We start from the raw sequence: 18,737 nt of genomic DNA, 5'->3' as shown, positions 1-18,737 counted from the left end.
TTATTGAATCAATTGGGTCAAATCCCACAAGGGACTATGTTATGCAAATTTGATGAAACTAAGGGAAACGAAGACCTTGAGATCTTACACATTTCACACTACACACCTTCGGTACAAGAAATGGTCATTGTTGATTTCTGTGTTTCAAATTAGAAAATCATATTCGCCTGAATCTGTTGCAAAAATAAAACGAAATTGCATACCTATAACAAAATTGAAAGTTCAATGACCAAGACTCACAATAGGCCAAACCATTCTTTTTTCTCTTCCAACCATTCTTTTTCATCTATTCTTCCTCTTCATTCAACTTTCTTTTGACATTTCTTGTCAAGGCGAGTGCATGTGTCAACTTGAATATATTCACGGTAGCTAAAAGACACAAACGTCAAAGTAATGGGAATGCTTCAATGTTTGTGCCTTTTCATAAATGAGTGCCAGAGTGCATCTTGAAACCTTACCTAATATTTATACAGAAAGATGTGTAATTTTCATTCAACACCAATATTAAAAGCAATGAGAACAAAATTTATCTTTGCCACTGGTTGAATAAAAAGAATAGTTGAATGGAAGAAATGAATTAAGTAAATGTACAAGCTGTAGAAAGAACCTTCTGCGCCATGAGGTTTCCAGTCTGAACTCCAGCATGCCTCCACCAATTGCTCACATGTTCCCAAGCTCTTAAACGTCTTTAACTCTTCTTCCCTGTTTTGCTCCATTGTAACCAGTTGGATCTAGAGAACAAAACAAAACACAAGAAAATTAGCCGTGTTTAGATGAGACAACCCATATAGTAAAAGTGGAAGTATGGCCTATCGAAACGATTGAGAGAGAGAGAGAGAGAGACTCAATTTGAAAGAGACTTTTTCCAATTGGACGAAATAGAAAGAAAAAACTGTTAGAGTAACAGAGTATTCAATTCACACCAAGTAAAGAGTCCAAGCAAATACACGGCTTCGTCAAAGTTGGTTGGTTGAACTTCACTATTTACTATTTACAAGAGGAGAGTTACAAGTAAATCTACAGATGAACTGATTATTGTTGAAAGCTATGAATCTATGTCAGTAAACAACGCCTTGGAAACAGAACGACATGACTGATTTCCATCACCATCTCGGTTCTCTCTTTGGAATGACTGACTTTTTTCTGGGGTCTCACAAACCAGGTCATTGCTTTCCCTATTTGAGTACTTCCTCTTTGATGCTGTTTTAAGATGATTCGTCCTAGGTTTCCTTGCCTTCGTTTGTTTTGGCGCCCAAACTCGGTGCAAATCTGGTGCCCAACTCGTGAAAGATCCAAATCTTCTGGCCCTTTCTCTCATTTCTTGAGCTTTGATCAGTTTGCTAGTGTAGACATTATTGAGCCCTGGAAATTTTTCATTGTCATTTTGATGGGCTTTGTTTTCTACAGAAACTGGATCGTTGGAGCTATAGTTGTCACCAACTTCATCACTAAGTAAGTTGCCTCTCCAAGAATTATTGCTATCCTCACTGAAGAGAGGGTGATTGGTAGATTTATTCTCATCAACAAACAATAACAAATCCATTTTTTCATAGATCCTATGCACAACCTCTCCAAGACTTTGGCCGTACCTGAAATTTTAAGCAAAAATAGGTAAAGTGAGTTTAATGAAAATGTCCATCCATCAAAAATAAAAAATTGAATTTGAAACAAATCATCTGATCCGATCCCAGAGATCCATGAACAACCCTGATGCATATACATACAGGTGGTGCAATCATTTTGTAGAGGTATAAGGAACCTAACATTAAAGAATCAAATAAAGTCATTCTCGAGAGTAAATATAGCATATGCCGGTGTTTATAACAAGCGCTAAAGCCACGTTCCAGTGCAAACATGTTGATGATCATAACAAACACTAACCACCCAAACATTCATTTATAAATTTTCATGCAGGGTAGTCATAAGCTGAATTTTGTTGATTTGTCAAATCAAAATATGTGACCTTGTTCCTTGAACATTCAGTCACTTTTAACTTGGTAGTTCTTAAATCACCAATCAACCCAAGAGCTTAAGCTTATGGGTTAAGGTAAATTTAATAATATATCACCCACATTCCCTCTTACGTGTGGACTTGAAATATGTGAAAGGCCAACAAGTATAAATCAATTTTAATTGGGTATGAAACAACAATTCAAGGGTTTAAACATGACACCTCCAAAGACCAGCGGGTCTAATATCATCTTAAATCACCAATTGACTCAAAAGCTTAAGCTTATTGGTGAAGGTAAATTTAATATTATATCACTCAATAGTAGTGAAAAGAATTAAGGGAGTGTTTTTGTAATTGTAATCCAGAGGAGAATTTTGTGTGATTGTAACAATTTTTCACATTAGTGAATCGAGGTTCTTTGGGTTTAGGGTTTCCATGTAAATTATTTTGTTTCCTAGTTTAGTTGTTTTCTTTTAATTTCTCGAATATTGTGTCTATTCATATCGTGGGAGGCTTTTTCCCAACAATTCACCTTCCAAACATGCTTATAAAGTGGTCGTGAGCTCTATTTCTACAAGAGACAAGGGTGTTGTAAAGAGATCTAGAACAGAACAAACCATTGCTTTATAGGTCCATATACATAAATATATATACACACACATATATACAGATCTACATATATACATATATTATGTATGTATGTATGTATGCATGTATGAGGAAAAAGGTATATATTCATCAAAAGAGCCAAAAAGACACCACGGAAGGGCAGGAGTAAAGAAAACCTCATCCACAAAACTAATAAAGAAAAGCCCTCCAATTGTTAATAATCAAAAGAAGGCTATAACTACAAAAGACTTGGGTACGATTTGTGCGCCACCGAGAGGTTGTAATGCTGAACAAAAGCCCAAAAAGAATCAAGAGAAACAAACTTATCTTCAAACATCCTACTATTCCTTTTCTCCAGAGAAAGATCTTTACTTTATTAGGAATTTTAAGCTTCTAGTCTATGAAGCACAACACAGATACGAATGTGAGATATGGATACATTAGAACACAATGCTAGGTTAATTTCTTAAAACTAAGACAAGGATACGTTGAAGATACTCTTTATTTGTAAAAAAGATCTAAGATAATATGTAAATTAAACTTACTAAATGAATACACTAAAAAACATAACTTTGTTTGAAAGATTTTGTACCTCAATGTAATACTAAATGTAATAGATTAAGGCTCTGTTTATCTATTGAAAGGTTTTGTACCATAATTTTTATCCTCCATAGGAAGGGACTTTAGATGGAAGATATGACTCACTCCTCCAACGTGAAAACTTGAGGGTGAACTTGAGGATGGAGAAGTCTTCATGATTCAAAAAAGACTTTGTTTGGTTGAACAGGACAATGGAAACAAAAGTCACTAATATTTGGCTGAAGTGCTCTCAAGATACAGTACCAATCATCGTAAAAATTTCTCCTATACGAAAAAAGTGGGCGATAAGTCAATGGAAGCAAGAATGTATGGTGCCAAAGGTGGTCAAGGGGAACAAATGGGGCTACAGGTGATTTGGGGTAGGAGGTTCTGTTGGTAGTGCAATTGATATTTTTCTGAAGAAGGTTTTTGTGAAAGGTCTCATTAATCGAGGGGGGATGACGCGGATGCTTGATGGTAAGCTATTTTATCTATTTATGATTGACCATAATTGGAAAGTGATGAGGATGATTAGAGATGATTGGTATGGTTCAGTTAATTTTTAGTTTAGTTGACACTTTAGATTAATTAGCGTTTAATTGGAATTAATTAGTTAATTATGGAATTTCCTTGCAATGCTGCAAATAACCAAATTCGGATTGTAAATTAAAAGCTCTTGATCAATATTACAAAATTGAACTGTGTTCTTTAGAGAATTTCTCTCAGTTTAGGGATGGATTTCCCTAGTTTGGCCATGTACTTGACCTAATATACTTCTGAGTTTTATTTTTTAAAAATAATAAATAAATATACTTTTCTACAAAAACAAGTACCTGCTCTTTATGATTTTTCCAACATAATTTTTTATGCTCCAGTCTCCAAAAAACCCTCCCTCCAAATGGCATTGAATTGTCTCTAAAAGCAAACAAATATCTTTGACAAACTTTTGCTTCATAGATTCACTAATGTTGAGAATAATCAGCGACCGTAATATCTCCATTCGAAAAAAGATCTGCAATTCGTGTCTGGTGCTTGTTAAGAAAACTCCATGAAAGAATTGGATTCAGATTCGACTATCAATCTCAAAAAAAACATTAGAAAATTAGAAATAAGCAAAAACAAATGATTTGATCCAAGGATACTCTCTAACTATGTGTTCTGAGGTTTGTCCAGCAGATCCTAGACTACTCTCATCAAAGGAGAGGCCATGGATCTTGGGCTTGGTAGCCAAGTCTTCAGGCTCCCTCAGCAAGAGTTTATTTAGTTTTGTAGCAACTGAGCAACTGATACTTGAATCAAACTTTCTGGCAATTGGTTGATCATCTGATGTTCCCCCTTGCACTTCATGCTTTTCACTTAACCAGTATATAGCTGAACTCACAAGTCGCTCCGCCAAAGCACCCAAGTCAACAACTTCGGATTCGAGTCCTTGCTGGATCTTATTGGAAAGATTATTGAAAAAATCATCACAAGTCTCCAAATGGTGGTCAATGGTTGCTTCAGCCAATGTTTCAGAGGCCTTAGCCAAGGAATTTTCTTGACCCGATGATGTTGCTGGTTCTTTACTTTCTTCTTGCAACTGTACTAATCCATCATCTTTTTTAATGAGACTGTCCTGCTTTAATTGCAACTTCTCCGGTAACAAAAGCCCACATAAAGTGGATTTCCTAATTTGTTTTACCCAGCTTTTGAAAAATTTCAATTTCTTTGAGCTATTACAATATCTGCCAAAGTAAGCATTTTCAAGATCAATCTTCCCGTGTTCATATGCTACCTTGCAAAAATCTGCCCAAGTGAAGTTTTGGATTGATTGTCTAGACTTCTTGACTGCTTTCATTTTACCATCTCCATCTTGAGAACACTTAACAGAAAGAGAAGCATCAAAATCAACCATATTGCATGATTTGTTCAAATCACCACCAGGTTTGCAAGTATTGTTACCTTCTGCAGTCCCCATTTCTTCCAAACACATGTCCTCATTATTAGGGTCCAACATGAAAGGGTAAAATTCCTTGTCAATGACAAAGAGAAGGGCTGAAGAAACCATAAAAGGTTTTAAGATTCCTAAATGTGAACCACCATTGGCATTCGAAATAGACACTAATGCCCAATAACCTTCCTCATAAAGAAAACTCATTAGAAGCTCAAAAAAAGGAATAGGTTTTGGCATTTTACACTCATCCAGTTCAAGTGCCATCATTTCCAAAACCTCATCAGCAAAAAATTTTCCATTACTTCCCTGGATGATCTTCAGCGGCGTTTCTGAAGATTCAAGCACAAGAAATGGATAAGATAAATGAACCTTGTCACTCACTAATTCCCTACACTTCTGCACAGCCTTAACATTTAGCTTTACACCACCATCACCAAGCAATTCCAAAGATACTTTCCTTTGCACATAGCCATCTGATCTCATTTTCAATCCTCCTGGTACAAGCAAACGATCATTACATCTGTTTTCAGGCAATGTCTTCCATTCAAACAATTCAAGATTGCAAAACTTGCATTCTAGTGGCTTCTCGCTTCTATCCAAAATCTCAAGGCACAATCGAGCTTGTACTTTCTTCTGAAACTTATAAATGTCAAGATTTCTCAAAGGTAACCCTATCTTAGGGTAAATCAACCCAAAAGGAAGAAGAGCAGATCCCAAAACTATGGAGTTCATCGAGCAAAATCCCCATCCTAAATTTCTAATACCACTCTTTAAAAAACTATATTTCTCTTTCAGCTCATCGTTATTCATCCTATTCTCAGTAGACTCGTGGCTAACATTAATCCAACTAAATTGAATATCGCTCTGTGAAAATGCAGTATTCACACCTTCAAACAACTCATGGAATCTTCTACTAAACAAATCTTGATCTTTAACGCATTCATCATCCACAGCCACTCCAAGAAATTCAGGCAAACATCCAACCAATTCAGAAAACGGTGAAAATAAAACAACCAAATTTTTCCTCACACCAAGGCAATCAAAACTTTCAGAGGCCGATTCCAAATCTTCTATCACAGAGTTCCAAGTATAGTCATGCAAAAGTTGACGCATTGACGCCGCAAGCCATGAAGCCTGTGAGGCCATCAGTTCAGAAGCCTCACACAATGGAAATTGATGAAGTTTCAACAATAAATCAATGGCATTTGAGAGAGAATCGAAAGTCACAGTTGGGTGGTCAAAGGGGAGAGAGAGAGGGCAACTGGGAATCAAATTGCGGAGTTTGGAGGAGGAAAGGAGAGGGGAGAGAGATGAGAAGAAGAATCTGAAGGAGAAGAGAGTTGAGGATGAAAATGGCAGAAAAGATAGTAGAATTTTGGCAGTGGAAGTGATGGCAATGAGATATGAAGATGGGCTTTGGATATGGAGAAGTGGGTTGAGATCAACAAGGAGGATTATTCGGTGGGTTTTGGAGTAATCTAAAATTGGATCAAATGCCATTGCTGCTTCCATCTGAAAGAGTTCAAGAACGAGAAAGAAATTAAGTTATTCAACAATCACATGCATAAACACACATCAACAAATGATAAATTACTTCAAACATCACTAGTTTAAACCGAAAAAGGGTTCAAGAGGGTTAACCAATGGGTTCTTTAGCCAAGCTCGACTTTAAATAAATACAAATTCAGTCTGTCCAAAAGTAACCCAAACCTAAAAAACAGAAGAATTCCAAGATGAACAAATACTTCAAAACACTTCAGTTGAGTTGAAAGTGGTCTAAACAAAACATTACCAGTGACATCTTACCAAAAAAGGGCTCCAGTCCTTCCTGCTAGCAAATCAGGATACTCAAAGGGTAATCAAATTTGAGGACGTACGAGTGGGTCACGGCCAAAGGTCGTTAGTCAGCCAAGAAACGCATCGCATTCACCGAGACAGTTCCCGCTGCCGTCGCAGATCGGCGTGTGGTCCTCGTAAAAGAATTCTGCCGTTAAAAAACTGAAACTCACTAGCCGAGAAAGAATTCTAACGTCGAATGGATTGGTTGCCGGAGTTGAAGAAGATGGTGTACAATGCACCGGCGAGAGGAGACTGAAGCTTGGAAGCACAACAGGGAGAGAGGAAGAGTAAAGAAGGACGTTGGGCCACGCCGCCACCGTTCCTTTTCTTTTACAACGCTTCTTTGTTCTTAGTGATTTTATTGGAAATTTGACACATTTTTTGTTTTCGTTTTCGAAATTACATTTTTCTTAACTCATAAAGAAATGTGTTATAGTGTTTTTATTTTTTTAGAAAAATCAACCCTTAAAGGCACCCCAGATGGTTGGAGATGAAAAAATTGTGCTTTTCTTTTATTCGACATGAATGTACATTGTCCGAGATGACCTGTGAAAAAACTGTGCCAGATCTCAAGCCTCAGTGGCACGAGATGATTTAGAATGAAAGAATTTTGTTTTTATTTTATTTGATCTCATATATACATTTTCGCCTCCGAAATAAATACTTTTGCTTCTAGTTATTCGATCTCGAACCCTTAGTAGCATCGAGATAAAAGAATCATGGTTTTATTTTATTCAATTTCGGACATACATTGTCTCGAAATGACCTAAAATGGAATACTTCTATTTTTAGTTATTCGATTTCAGAGGTACATTGTCTCAAGACGAATGCAACAAAATTATATGAAATTTAGGAAAAAATAATTGTCATCTAATTTTACTAATTTGTTATATTATAAATATTTGTGTGTTTTATTATATTTAGGCAAATTACTTTATTTAAAACTAAACCCAAGTCCACCCCACTCATTGGCCCCAACACATGACCTAAAATGAAGAAATGTAAGTTTGAATTAAGGGATATTTGGATGTTTAAACCCTAACCCCTTGCCTTCCGTAATATCCAATTTTGTAAAACCCCAAAGTTCCTTCCTAAATAAAGCTCTTCATTCGCTGGTCGCAACTCAACCTTCTTCCTTACCTTTTCTAATGTCTTGGTAAAACTTTGCTTGTTCATCCATGGCTATGGCATTTTCAGCCACAGGCCTCGCTCAAAGGATTCCGTACACTCGCTCTCCGCTCCTCCACTGCATTCGCAAGGTCTCTTTCATGCTTTCCCTCCATTTACAAATCCTCTATGTTAGCTATGGTAGTTACTGAATACGTGAATGTGTAATTGATTGAGAGATTATTCATGGAGATTCAATTAGGGTTTTCTCCCATGGAATTTGAACTCCTTAGTAAAATCACTAGCCCGTGTACTCAGTTCTCATTTCTTTTCCGTTTTTTGATTTTGATTGCTGTTGGTGTGTTGTTCTTGTTTCTATTCTTGGGTATCTTAAATATAAAAAAAAAAATCAGCGAATTCTTACTCTTTTACTCTATAGGCGCGAGTTCGAAGCTCTGTAACCATTGAGTCTGTTGCTGAATCGGGAATCCTTTGCAAGGAGGAAGATAAGGATTGTATTTCGTTTGCATTGCGTAGAAAAGGTAAACGAAATAATTCCATCTCTTATCTATGTGTGTTTTTTAATTTTGAATTCATTTGGTAATTGAAGACATCAGCTTGGAGCCTCGAAGCTTTAAAATTATACTAACCCGACGAATTTGATTCCGAATTGAGAAGAAATAAAGCAGAGTGATAGCTCACTACCACAATGGAAGGCATTGAGTTGTGAGGATCTTGGGATTGATAGTTCAATGATTTCAAAGCCTACGCGACTGGTTTTAAATGGGCTGAGGAAACAAGGTACTGTTTGTTTCTCTCGAATGATGGTTTGTGTTGGTGATGCATTAATCTGGTGGCCAATGTTTGAACACTTCAATGATCTTCTTATTCCATAATCTGAGTTTGCAACCTTTTGTGAGTCTTGTTCTTCCTTGGTTAAAAATCAATACTATCACATGCCAGGTTAATAGGAGTATAACCTTGAGAATTTTATTTCAGAAATTTGAAATTTTATCAAAAGTTGTAGTCGTAGGATGCACAATTTTAAGCTTGATCTTCAACATTGAATACACCTGGATGCTCTTGGTGTTCAGCTAGTGTCTGCTGTGATTTTTCTAAAATTTTTCTTTTATTAGTTTTTGACCTACCTGATCTTTTTCGGTTTATTTTATGATACTTCTGACATGTAGGGTATGAGGTCTACCTTGTTGGTGGGTGTGTTCGGGATCTTATCCTAAAGAGAATTCCTAAAGATTTTGATGTCATCACTTCAGCTCAACTCAAAGAGGTTCTATCTATACTTTTATGATTGTTTCTACATGGAATTTTGTTATTTTTGGCACGATGATGTAGCTATCTTTGTATTCAGACAGATTCCTGCAGAATTTAGTTTCCTTTGAACATGTACTTCTCATAATCAACAGAAAGAAGATTTTGACCTCATAAATCATAACCTACTAATATTCTTCTATTTTAAATTATAAGAAAAACTTGGCTGATCTTTCATATACTACAATGTTCTCCAATTTTTTAATTTTGAGGGGGTAAAACTTGGCTGATAACAGAAACCTTGCGACTTTGTGAGATGAGAACTGAGGAAAAGAAAGACTGAATTATATAAGATCTGCCCCACGTGGCCAGTTTTTATGGCCAAGAGCTCTTTCAAGAGCAACTTCCACTATTTGAATAACTTTGAAATTCTCATAAAGATACACTTAAAAATTATCTTCTTATTCCTAAAAGAAAACTATATTTTTACCACAATGGATTGGTCTAATGGTCCTAGGCTTGTCAAAAAGTCAAGGAACAGATCAAACCATGTTGACTAGTGACTACCTACCTTGGATTAAAATTTATGTGCTGTTCTGAAAACCTAATATGGTATTACTTGAGATTAGGCAAGGTGCAAAAGAATTAACTTGGAGGTCAAAAAATGTGAAAGTATGTATATGAACTGAAAACATGGTTTGCAGAATGATTTTTTATAATTACGACAACTTAAAATTTTGGAATTAACTGAAAACATGGTTTGCAGAATAAAACATGGTTTGCAAAATGTACAATCCACCTAAACATTTGCTTGGGCCAGTGAATTTTCAAGTATCGTTTTGATTTATTTTGATGACTATACAATATAGATAGCAGTTGCGGTACTGTACAATAACCTCCAAATTGCAAGTCGCCTAATCATATTTCTCTCAGTTTCTTTAAAATGATTCTATTTCTGGTCATCCTTTACATAATTTTTTTATTGTGTTAATGTGTTATTCAGCTGAAGTTCATTACCATATGTAGGTGCGGAGAATTTTTTCCCAGTGTCTAGTAGTTGGAAAGCGGTTTCCAATTTGCCATGTAAATGTGCTTGGCACTATTGTAGAGGTTAGTTGATTTCTAGTTCTATCTGTTGGTGTTGCTCTAAAAAGGCTCCATTATGCAGTTCTTTGCTAATGGTTATCTTCAAGACAATTAATGCCTATATCTGTTTTTCATTTTTGGTGCATTATGAAGGTTTCAAGCTTTAGCACCTCTCGAAGTAGGAATGGTTTTAATAATTACATTAACAAACCTTCCAACTTAAGTGAGCCTGATTATATTCGATGGGAGAATTGCTCTCAACGGGACTTTACCATTAACAGGTTTAATCCCTTTTTGTTGTCTTCATTTTCTTTTATAAATAAGAAAACGGAACTTTGATATTTTATAATACTTATTTAAATTTTGGAAAAATATCAATTCATACCTCTTAACTTTAAGGGATGTCTCAATTAAAATCACGAACTAATAGTTGTATCAATTTAAACTTTGATCTTCGGCAAGTGTATCAATCTATAGCTCCATTACATTTTTTTTGGATAAACATGTTATGAGGTTTATAATTTTATCTACTAACCACTAAAATTTCATTAGCGAACTAATTTGGACTTTAAGTAGGATTATCTTTGACAATCATCAATGCATCAATGCTAGTCGTCTATTTTAATTTTGTTAATCTAGTAGTGGAAGAACTAAGAAGTTTACACACATGTAAAAGTTGATGAATTGACGATTTTCAAAGGTAGTTTTAATAAATGGTAGTGACAATTTAAGAGTTTAATCAAAACAATTATTTGTCTCACACTATATTTTCAAACAAAAACTGGAAGATTTAAATTGATACACTTACAAAAGTTGAGTATTTAAACCAATGTGATCGTTTGTTCACGGTTTTAATTCATACAACTCTTAAAGTTTAGGGTATACATTGATGTTTTTTCTTTGCTTGACTTTGCTTTACTATTGCGTCTCAGATGTTTATGTGGTTTGGTCGTAACCATTTACTGCATGTCTTCCAAATCCTTGCAGTTTGATGTATGATCCATACAAAAAGGTTGTATATGATTATTTGGGGGCAATGGAGGATATAAGAAAATCCAAGGTGCGCCTTTCTTGTACGAGGTTCAGTTCTAGAGTTTTTCCATTGAGTTGTTGAGCATGTGTAATTTTTGTTTCCTTACTTCTGGATGAAGGTGCGAACTGTAAAACCTGCAAATCTATCTTTTACTGAGGACTGTGGTGAGCAAATGTTTGATACATGTTAAAATTTTTGTACCATCAAGAAATAGTACCACGAAAATCATTTATTTTTCTTTTATTTACCCATAGGTGGCTTGCAATTTTAATGTACTGAACTCTAATTCCTCAGCTCGAATTTTACGTGGGGTAAGACTTGCAGCCCGATTAGAATTTCGTTTCTCCAAAGACATAGCACTTTCCATAAAAGAGTTATCTTGCTCTGTGTTAAAACTTGACAAGGTATCTGCCATTCCAAACAGGCTAATTGTGGTTTTGGCATCTCCTTGGGCCAACTTTTAATTTATTTTTTAATGTTACAGGGGAGATTACTTATGGAAATGAATTATATGCTAGCATTTGGGTCTGCAGAGGCTTCTTTGAGATTATTGTGGAGATTCGGACTTCTCGAGATTCTTCTTCCGATCCAAGTATGGTTCTTGTTCTATGATTTCTTTTGTATGTTAAACACAACTTTAGTGCTGTAATTCTTCTCTCTTGTCTCTCTTTTCCTTGTCCTAATTAGTTATTCTATCTTGTAGGCATCATATTTTGTTTCCCAAGGATTCAGGAGGCGTGATGCACGCTCAAATATGCTTCTGGTTAGGGCTGCTTATTGTTCACTATTACAATTTACAATGTCTTGTTTCTGTCTATGAGAATAACCAGATATTTTTTCTTCTTTTAGAAAAATAGAACCCTCCAAGGGATGCCAATTAAGTGATAAAAGAGAGAAAACAGTCAAACTCTAGACTTTTGAGGGGTCTGGGAGTCCTTTTCCTTCCACAAATCTTGCATATTCTCCTACTCTAAAAATATTTTAGGTCATGTCTTTAACTTTCTAAAAGACCATTGACCCCAACAATGGTAGAACCTTACAATAGATGGCATCCTCAAGTATCTGAGTCAGCAATCGAGACATCTACCACTGTATCACTAGGAATAATGGAGTGTTTAGGGATGTGGTGAGCCCTTGAGAAAAAAGTTTGGTCTCTTGCGATGTGAGGTTTAATGCCTCTGTTTGGGCATTGGTTGTCAATAATTTTTGTAATTATCGGTTAGGTTTTATTACTATCGATTGGAGCCCCTTTTTCTGTAGTAGTTATTAGCCTCGTTAGCGTGGGTTGCTTTCGTGTATGCTTGTGGTCCTTTTGTTTTGTATTATTTCATTAAGTCTCAGTGAAAGCTTGGTTTCTTACGAGAAAAGAAAAGGCAATAGATCACACATTGAAAGATTCCTGCTTGATGCCCACATCTCTGTTCCCATAGACTTACATCCTCTCCCCATACAATGTTTATTATATTCCCATCCTTATTCCTTCCGGAACATGTAAAATGCATAGGTTGTTTTGCTTGGTTTCTCTTTCCTATCAGAATCTTTAAATTTAAGTACATTTTCCTTGATCTTGCTTCCTACTAAACTAAGATTGGCTAATAAGGTGGCACAATGCTTTGCTTAGTGACTAACCTGGTTACGAAAGATACTGCTGTATTGGTAATTTGTATAAACACACGGATTTTTATTTCCTGGTAATTTCTTTTTACCTATATACATGAAACCAATTCCCTTTCTTTGCAATGCAGATTTTGTTTTCCAACCTTGATAAATTTGTGGCACCCAATCGACCATGCCATAGCAGCTTATGGTACAATTCATTTTTTGAATACTATCATTACATTTAGTTTATTGGAAATTTATTTAATTTGTATGTCATCGATATAATGTTAAGTCATTGAAATGTCGAGTTATTTGAATTATTTTATAAATCTAGGTAACAAGTTAATTTGGCATTTTAATGTCGTAGAAGCTGTAGTTGAGTATGCAATAAATGGTTTTTCTGGAGAAACCAAAGTAGCAACGCTAACACTTCAATTTTTTGGCTTAGGGGCTAGTGCTCTTCTTGTAGCCCAATGATAATGGATAAAGAGTGGAACTCAAGTTCTAAATTACTGTTTAATGGAAATGAAGTTTACATCGTTAATTTTTTCTTAGTTGATATGAGTTAGATGTAGCTCAATCCATAAAAGGTCCTTCAAAATCTATTGCATGATGGCCAAGATTATTATTATTATTATTATTATTGGAAACAAATGTGTATAATTCAAGCAAAATACAGGAGAGAACAATCTGACGTTGAGGGGTGGAGAACACCCCCCTTCCAAAAAAAAAAAAACTACTGAATAAGAGCCTTTCAATTGTTAAAATTCATGAAAAGGCCATAATTACAAAAGAATTTGGTGTAATTCATACACCACCAAGAGGTTGTGTGTTGCACAACCATCCAAAAAGAATTAAAAGAAGCACACTTATCTTCAAAAGGTCTGCTATTTCTTTCATTCCATAAGCTTGGTGCGAGAATCACATTTCCATTAAATTCTGCCCCTACCAGGACCGTCTTAGGCCTTCCATCATCCATGATGAGCCATGATTAATTTAATAAAAAATACAACAGCTTTTATGTTAGATGAGGTTTTCTAGATCATCTCCAAGATTTTGTGCTTTATGTCAGGATTGCTCTCTTAGCATTTCATAAAGCTTTGGTTGACCAGCCTCAAGATCCAGTGGTTGTTGCAGCGTTTAGCCTTGCTATCCATAGTGGTGGATCTTTGTATGAAGCAGTTGAAATAGCTCAAAATATCTCGCAGCCACACGTGTCATTTCATGAAATAGTAGAAAGTAATCACAAAGAATCAGATTATTCACTGGTGGAACAGGTCATTGATCTTGCAGACTCAGTGAATTCCGTGTTATGGAAGATGACCAATAGCCAGTATGTTTCACGAGCTATGATCAAATATCCTCAAGCACCTTGGTCAGATCTGGTGAGTCTCAAAATGTTTCATCAATAATTTGAATTTGGTTTTGGTTTCTGGTGATCACAAGTAATTAAGACTTTATGCTTTTCAAGCTATGCTTGGAGTGGTTTTAAGTTCTAAGAGTCTAAAACCAAACATCAAAGTGGCAATTTTTAACAAGCTGCATATAATTAAATTACTTTGGTTGAAAGTAATGATCTTAGGAGCATTCTCAAACACCTTAATTGAAGTTTTTTGGTGTGTTACCGTATCAGTGAAACTCCATAGTCCATACTTCTGTTTAGTAATTAGAAGAAATTGAATATAGTTGGAGCTTGAATATTGAGCTGAAAATGTGGATGTTGTGAGTTATCAATTGATATTAGTTCCGTCGTATCAACCGATCAGCTTTTGTGTTTGAACTCCTTAAAGATATTTATCTTTAATTGCTATATGCACAGCCATTTTAATTGATTCGCACAGAATTTATGAAGAGCATAGCATCTTTAATGTTATAATCCTTTTGTTGCTTCCATCTGCAGGTATTTATCTCACAGTCTTTATCAATTAGCGTATGCAAAATTTTTGACTGTGTTAGAAGGGGCAACGAAACTGGATCAGTTCCGAAAAGAAGTAGAAGAATTAACCATGATTCCTTGGCTATGGGCAACTTATCAGAGGTTCGACATGTTTTTGCTAGGATTGTTTTCGACACAGTTTACCCTCGTAACCAAAACGGACAGTTCAATAATGTTGAACCAAATGAGAGATGAATAGATCACACTCATGTTTCTTTGTGCAATATGACAACACGAATAGATGACTGATATTAAGTTGATGGGGAAAGCGTTTAGCTTGTCGATATGGAGGGCAGAATGATGTCTTATCAATCTTCCATTGGTTGAGTGGGTGGAGGCCATATCAAGGGCTTAAAAGTTCAACAAAAACTTCAAAATGACATTTGGGAATGGTGTTGAAGTTTGGGAATAATGTGCACAGAGGGGAAGTGGAACGAATTGGCAGTTTATTTGAACTGATGATCTGAATCAACTTCCCACTTGAGGTTCTGTAAATTAATTACAATAATGCAAGAGGCTGAGTGGCATAAAGTTGATGTGTTTAGTTGCATCATCTCACAGTTTCATATAGTTTAACATCACTTTGTCAAAACCCTTCCACCTTTGACATCCAAGCAAGTTTTGAGTGAATTGCTCGGTTACTGTTTTGGTCCTTGAACTTTCGATCTCGTACCTTAAATCAATTTTTAAATTAATTTCTTATCGTTCTTTTATTGTTAATCTTTTCAATGAGAAATGGTTAAAATGCATTGTTGAATAAGTTGTATTCGTATTATTGCTCTCTTCCTCATCCAATGGATGTTAACACATTATTAGTAAATCATGCAAATCTATGTAAGTTGTAGCATACTCTAACCTTTCGATTAAGAATAAATATCAATTAGGCTGCTACTAAAACAATCTAATACAATTTAGTTATAAAGTCATATAAGTGAATAACACAAATGTTCAACTCAAAGAAGTGTGAAACCACGTGTCCCCACAAATAAGTTTCCACTTCAACAATCTTTTTGTCAATTTTCAAATTAAACTATACACAAAACACCAAACAATTCTAAAACAAAAAGAATTGACATATTTGAATAGAATTAACCTAACATTTTGCAAAATAACAATAATCAAAACTCTATTATACTTAAATTTGTAGGGTAATTAATCACACTATACTAGTATTCTTTGTTCCATGAAAACTTATTATAAACAAAAATTTCATGAAATGAAATGAATTATTAAGATCTGATGTATCTAATCTTAAATTAAGTGTTATAATTCTTCCTCTCATATATTTTATTAAAAGATTTATTGGTTAGGCATTAGTTTATTTATTTTTGAGTTATTTTACTTCTTTTTGTTTGAACAAAAATCAAATGTATATATTTACATACACTCTCACATAGACTTTTAGTAAGTCTAAAACTTCTTTTAAGAAAGCAAAAGTTTGTTTAGAAAAACATAATTATTTGTAGACTTTTCTAAACTACTTTTGATAATTGAAAATTAAAAAACTTGTTCATAATTAGTTAAAAGTATTTTTTTAAAAAAATAAAAATAAAAGTAACATCTTTAATCCTCCATACATAAGCTAAGCTCATCGCATTTATGGTTCCATCACAAATATATATATACACATGCATACACTTATACAATCATAATCATCATTACATTAAGTAACCAACAATGGTTTAATTTAAACTCTTAGCTTATATAAAGTGTATCAATTTACACATATTGGTACGTTTTCTTTAGATAGATATTATATGAGACTTGTGATTTTATTGATTAAACTTTAAAGTTTGAACTAAACCAATAATTAAACCACGTTGAAAAAGTGGTCAAATGAGTAGGTAAGAGTAGTTATCAAAATTGAAATTAAACTAAAATCTTTATTACCAAATCAATAGTTTAACTAATTATAATTCTTGCCCTTTTCAAAATAAGTCAATTAGTTTGTTTAATTTGTATACATTTTGTTTTAAATTTATATTTGTTTTGTACGTATATGGCTCGTAAGCTTGAATCCCTAAAATTTTAATTCCTAGTTTGTAATCTTTTTTACGTTTTCTAACATTCACAAACCTATTTGACTCAAAATTGAAAATGAAATGTGAATTTAAATGTAAACTTCAATTTTATATCTAGTAGATCACCTAATTTTAAAAATATTCAAACATATCAAATATCCAATTTACACTCTTTAAACTTTGTGCGTTGTATCAATTTAAATCATAACATAATTATCATATATCAATTTAAATCTTAAAGTTTTGGAGTTGTAACAGTTAAACCTTAAACTAATAATTGTATCAATTTAACCCATTAGTTTTTATAAGTGTGTTTAAGCATTTATATAAATTCAAGATTTAAACTGATATAAACTTCAAAACTGACTGATATAAACTGAAACTTTTGTAATGAATGTTAGAAAGGGTTTTTAGATTTGAGGTAAGAAAGCATGTGAGAATGATGAAAAGGAAAGAGCCAATAGAATGGCTATAAATGAAAAGCAAACAAAAAGGAAAAAGAGAGAGAGAGAGAGGAGAAATTTGTAGTTATTTGATATATACATTTGTCATTAACTTAGTTGGAGCTTTGGAAGGTGGAGTTTTTCAACCCATATTGGTAATTATTTTAGTCATAGTCTTAGGTTATTTCTTTTCACCCTTTTAGCCTAAATAAAAAATCAAATATATTAAATTACAAATTTAATGTTTTCAAAAAGGTTTAATAGATTTTTTAAATTTTAATTTTATGTCGAATGAGTTATTCTATACATTCAAAATTTTGAAGAATTAACTAAAATTTATATTTAATGGAATCAACTTTCAATTTTTTATTTAGTAGGTTGAAAAAATCGTTAAATATATGTTGTATATAAGTCACGGGAGTGAAAAACTCAATAGAGCACCTTCCTTTGGTTCGATATTGTCGTTTGAATGGACCCATGTGAAAGTACTCTCACGGATGGTGTCGCTGAAAGTTAGTCCATTAGAGTATTTAGTTCAACTAAACAAACATAAGATGGTTAGAGGGTTTTTCGTTGGAGAATACTTACTTTTCTCATCTCTTTTAAGTTTGTCGAATAAAACTATTGATAAGACACTTTCTTTATTTACATGTAACATCAACAATGTTATGATGCTTCAACTTGCTTTTCCATAGCCCAATCATAGAGTTCTATAGTTAATGCTACAAGGAAATTTGAGAACAATTCAACGTCGGTGATAAATATTAATATAAAAGTGTATCAATCAATCACTATCATCAATAAATTCTAAAATTTTGTTAAATTATTTTCATTGGTCGTTCGAAGTCGATTTTTTTACAAAACTGATCCCAAACAGACCATAGTCAATTTAGCAAAGTATCAAACTGACATCAACAATAATGAATAAGGGTCGGTGTCGGTTCAGTTTAACACTTAAAAATAATTTTTAGAAATTCTCGATTTGAAACTTTTCAAAGCTAACTTCGACCGATCTCTCTCGTTTTTTAACCAATCGACAACCTATCATACTCACTCGTAACAACGTCTTTATATTTTAAAATTTAATTAGATAAGAAAGTGAAAGTTTGAAATTGAATTGAAGTAAAATGAAAAATGGAATAGAACCCCACCTAATAAAAAATAGTGATAGGGTTTGATTTGCGGAGTTTATGGGCACATTCCCACGCTTTTCTTTTCTCTTCTTTTTCCCCACTCTTTTCTTTTCTTTCCTTTTGTTTCTGTTTGGATCCATTTATTTATTTATTTTTTAATTTAACTTAATTAATTACTTAATAACACAAAAACACAAAT

General features: G+C 34.0%; 2 protein-coding genes across 8 annotated transcripts; one reads left to right on the top strand and one right to left on the bottom strand.

Annotated features, from left to right (window-relative positions):
• Positions 1–3: 3 nt before the first annotated feature.
• On the bottom strand, positions 4–7,285 carry LOC101202960 (hypothetical protein). Of its 6 annotated transcripts, XR_004216021.1 has the most exons (6): positions 6,865–7,285; positions 4,282–6,584; positions 3,973–4,164; positions 924–1,589; positions 608–731; positions 4–458 (listed from the first exon to the last, which is right to left on the bottom strand). XR_004216021.1 is itself a non-coding variant. In XM_031884041.1 (5 exons), the coding sequence occupies exons 3-5, from the start codon at positions 6,582–6,584 to the stop codon at positions 1,046–1,048; spliced, it is 3,039 nt and encodes a 1,012-aa protein (XP_031739901.1). In that variant the 5' UTR covers positions 6,714–6,782; positions 6,865–7,285; the 3' UTR covers positions 845–1,045. The 6 variants fall into 6 exon arrangements, 4 of the variants coding, with proteins under 4 accessions (XP_031739901.1, XP_011653016.1, XP_004152317.2 ...); XR_004216020.1 differs by having other exon boundaries at positions 13–731; XM_031884041.1 differs by lacking the exons at positions 4–458; positions 608–731 and adding an exon at positions 6,714–6,782 and having other exon boundaries at positions 845–1,589.
• Positions 7,286–7,950: 665 nt separating this feature from the next.
• LOC101203603 (poly(A) polymerase I) lies at positions 7,951–15,698 on the top strand. 2 transcript variants are annotated; one of them, XM_004152106.3, is made up of 14 exons: positions 7,951–8,170; positions 8,458–8,560; positions 8,697–8,819; positions 9,209–9,306; positions 10,314–10,397; positions 10,527–10,654; positions 11,361–11,433; positions 11,525–11,570; positions 11,701–11,810; positions 11,891–11,998; positions 12,110–12,169; positions 13,152–13,213; positions 14,078–14,390; positions 14,906–15,698. In XM_004152106.3, exons 1-14 carry the CDS (start codon positions 8,090–8,092, stop codon positions 15,134–15,136), a joined length of 1,620 nt encoding a protein of 539 aa, XP_004152154.1. In that variant the 5' UTR covers positions 7,951–8,089; the 3' UTR covers positions 15,137–15,698. The 2 variants fall into 2 exon arrangements, with proteins under 2 accessions (XP_004152154.1, XP_031740541.1); XM_031884681.1 differs by lacking the exon at positions 7,951–8,170 and having other exon boundaries at positions 8,629–8,819.
• The last annotated feature ends 3,039 nt before the right edge of the window (positions 15,699–18,737 follow it).

This window comes from Cucumis sativus, chromosome 4 (assembly GCF_000004075.3).
Source record: "Cucumis sativus cultivar 9930 chromosome 4, Cucumber_9930_V3, whole genome shotgun sequence".
Classification (NCBI taxonomy): domain Eukaryota; kingdom Viridiplantae; phylum Streptophyta; class Magnoliopsida; order Cucurbitales; family Cucurbitaceae; genus Cucumis; species Cucumis sativus.
Note: the sequence above shows the minus strand (reverse complement) of the source record. Positions and strands in the feature narration are given on the sequence as shown.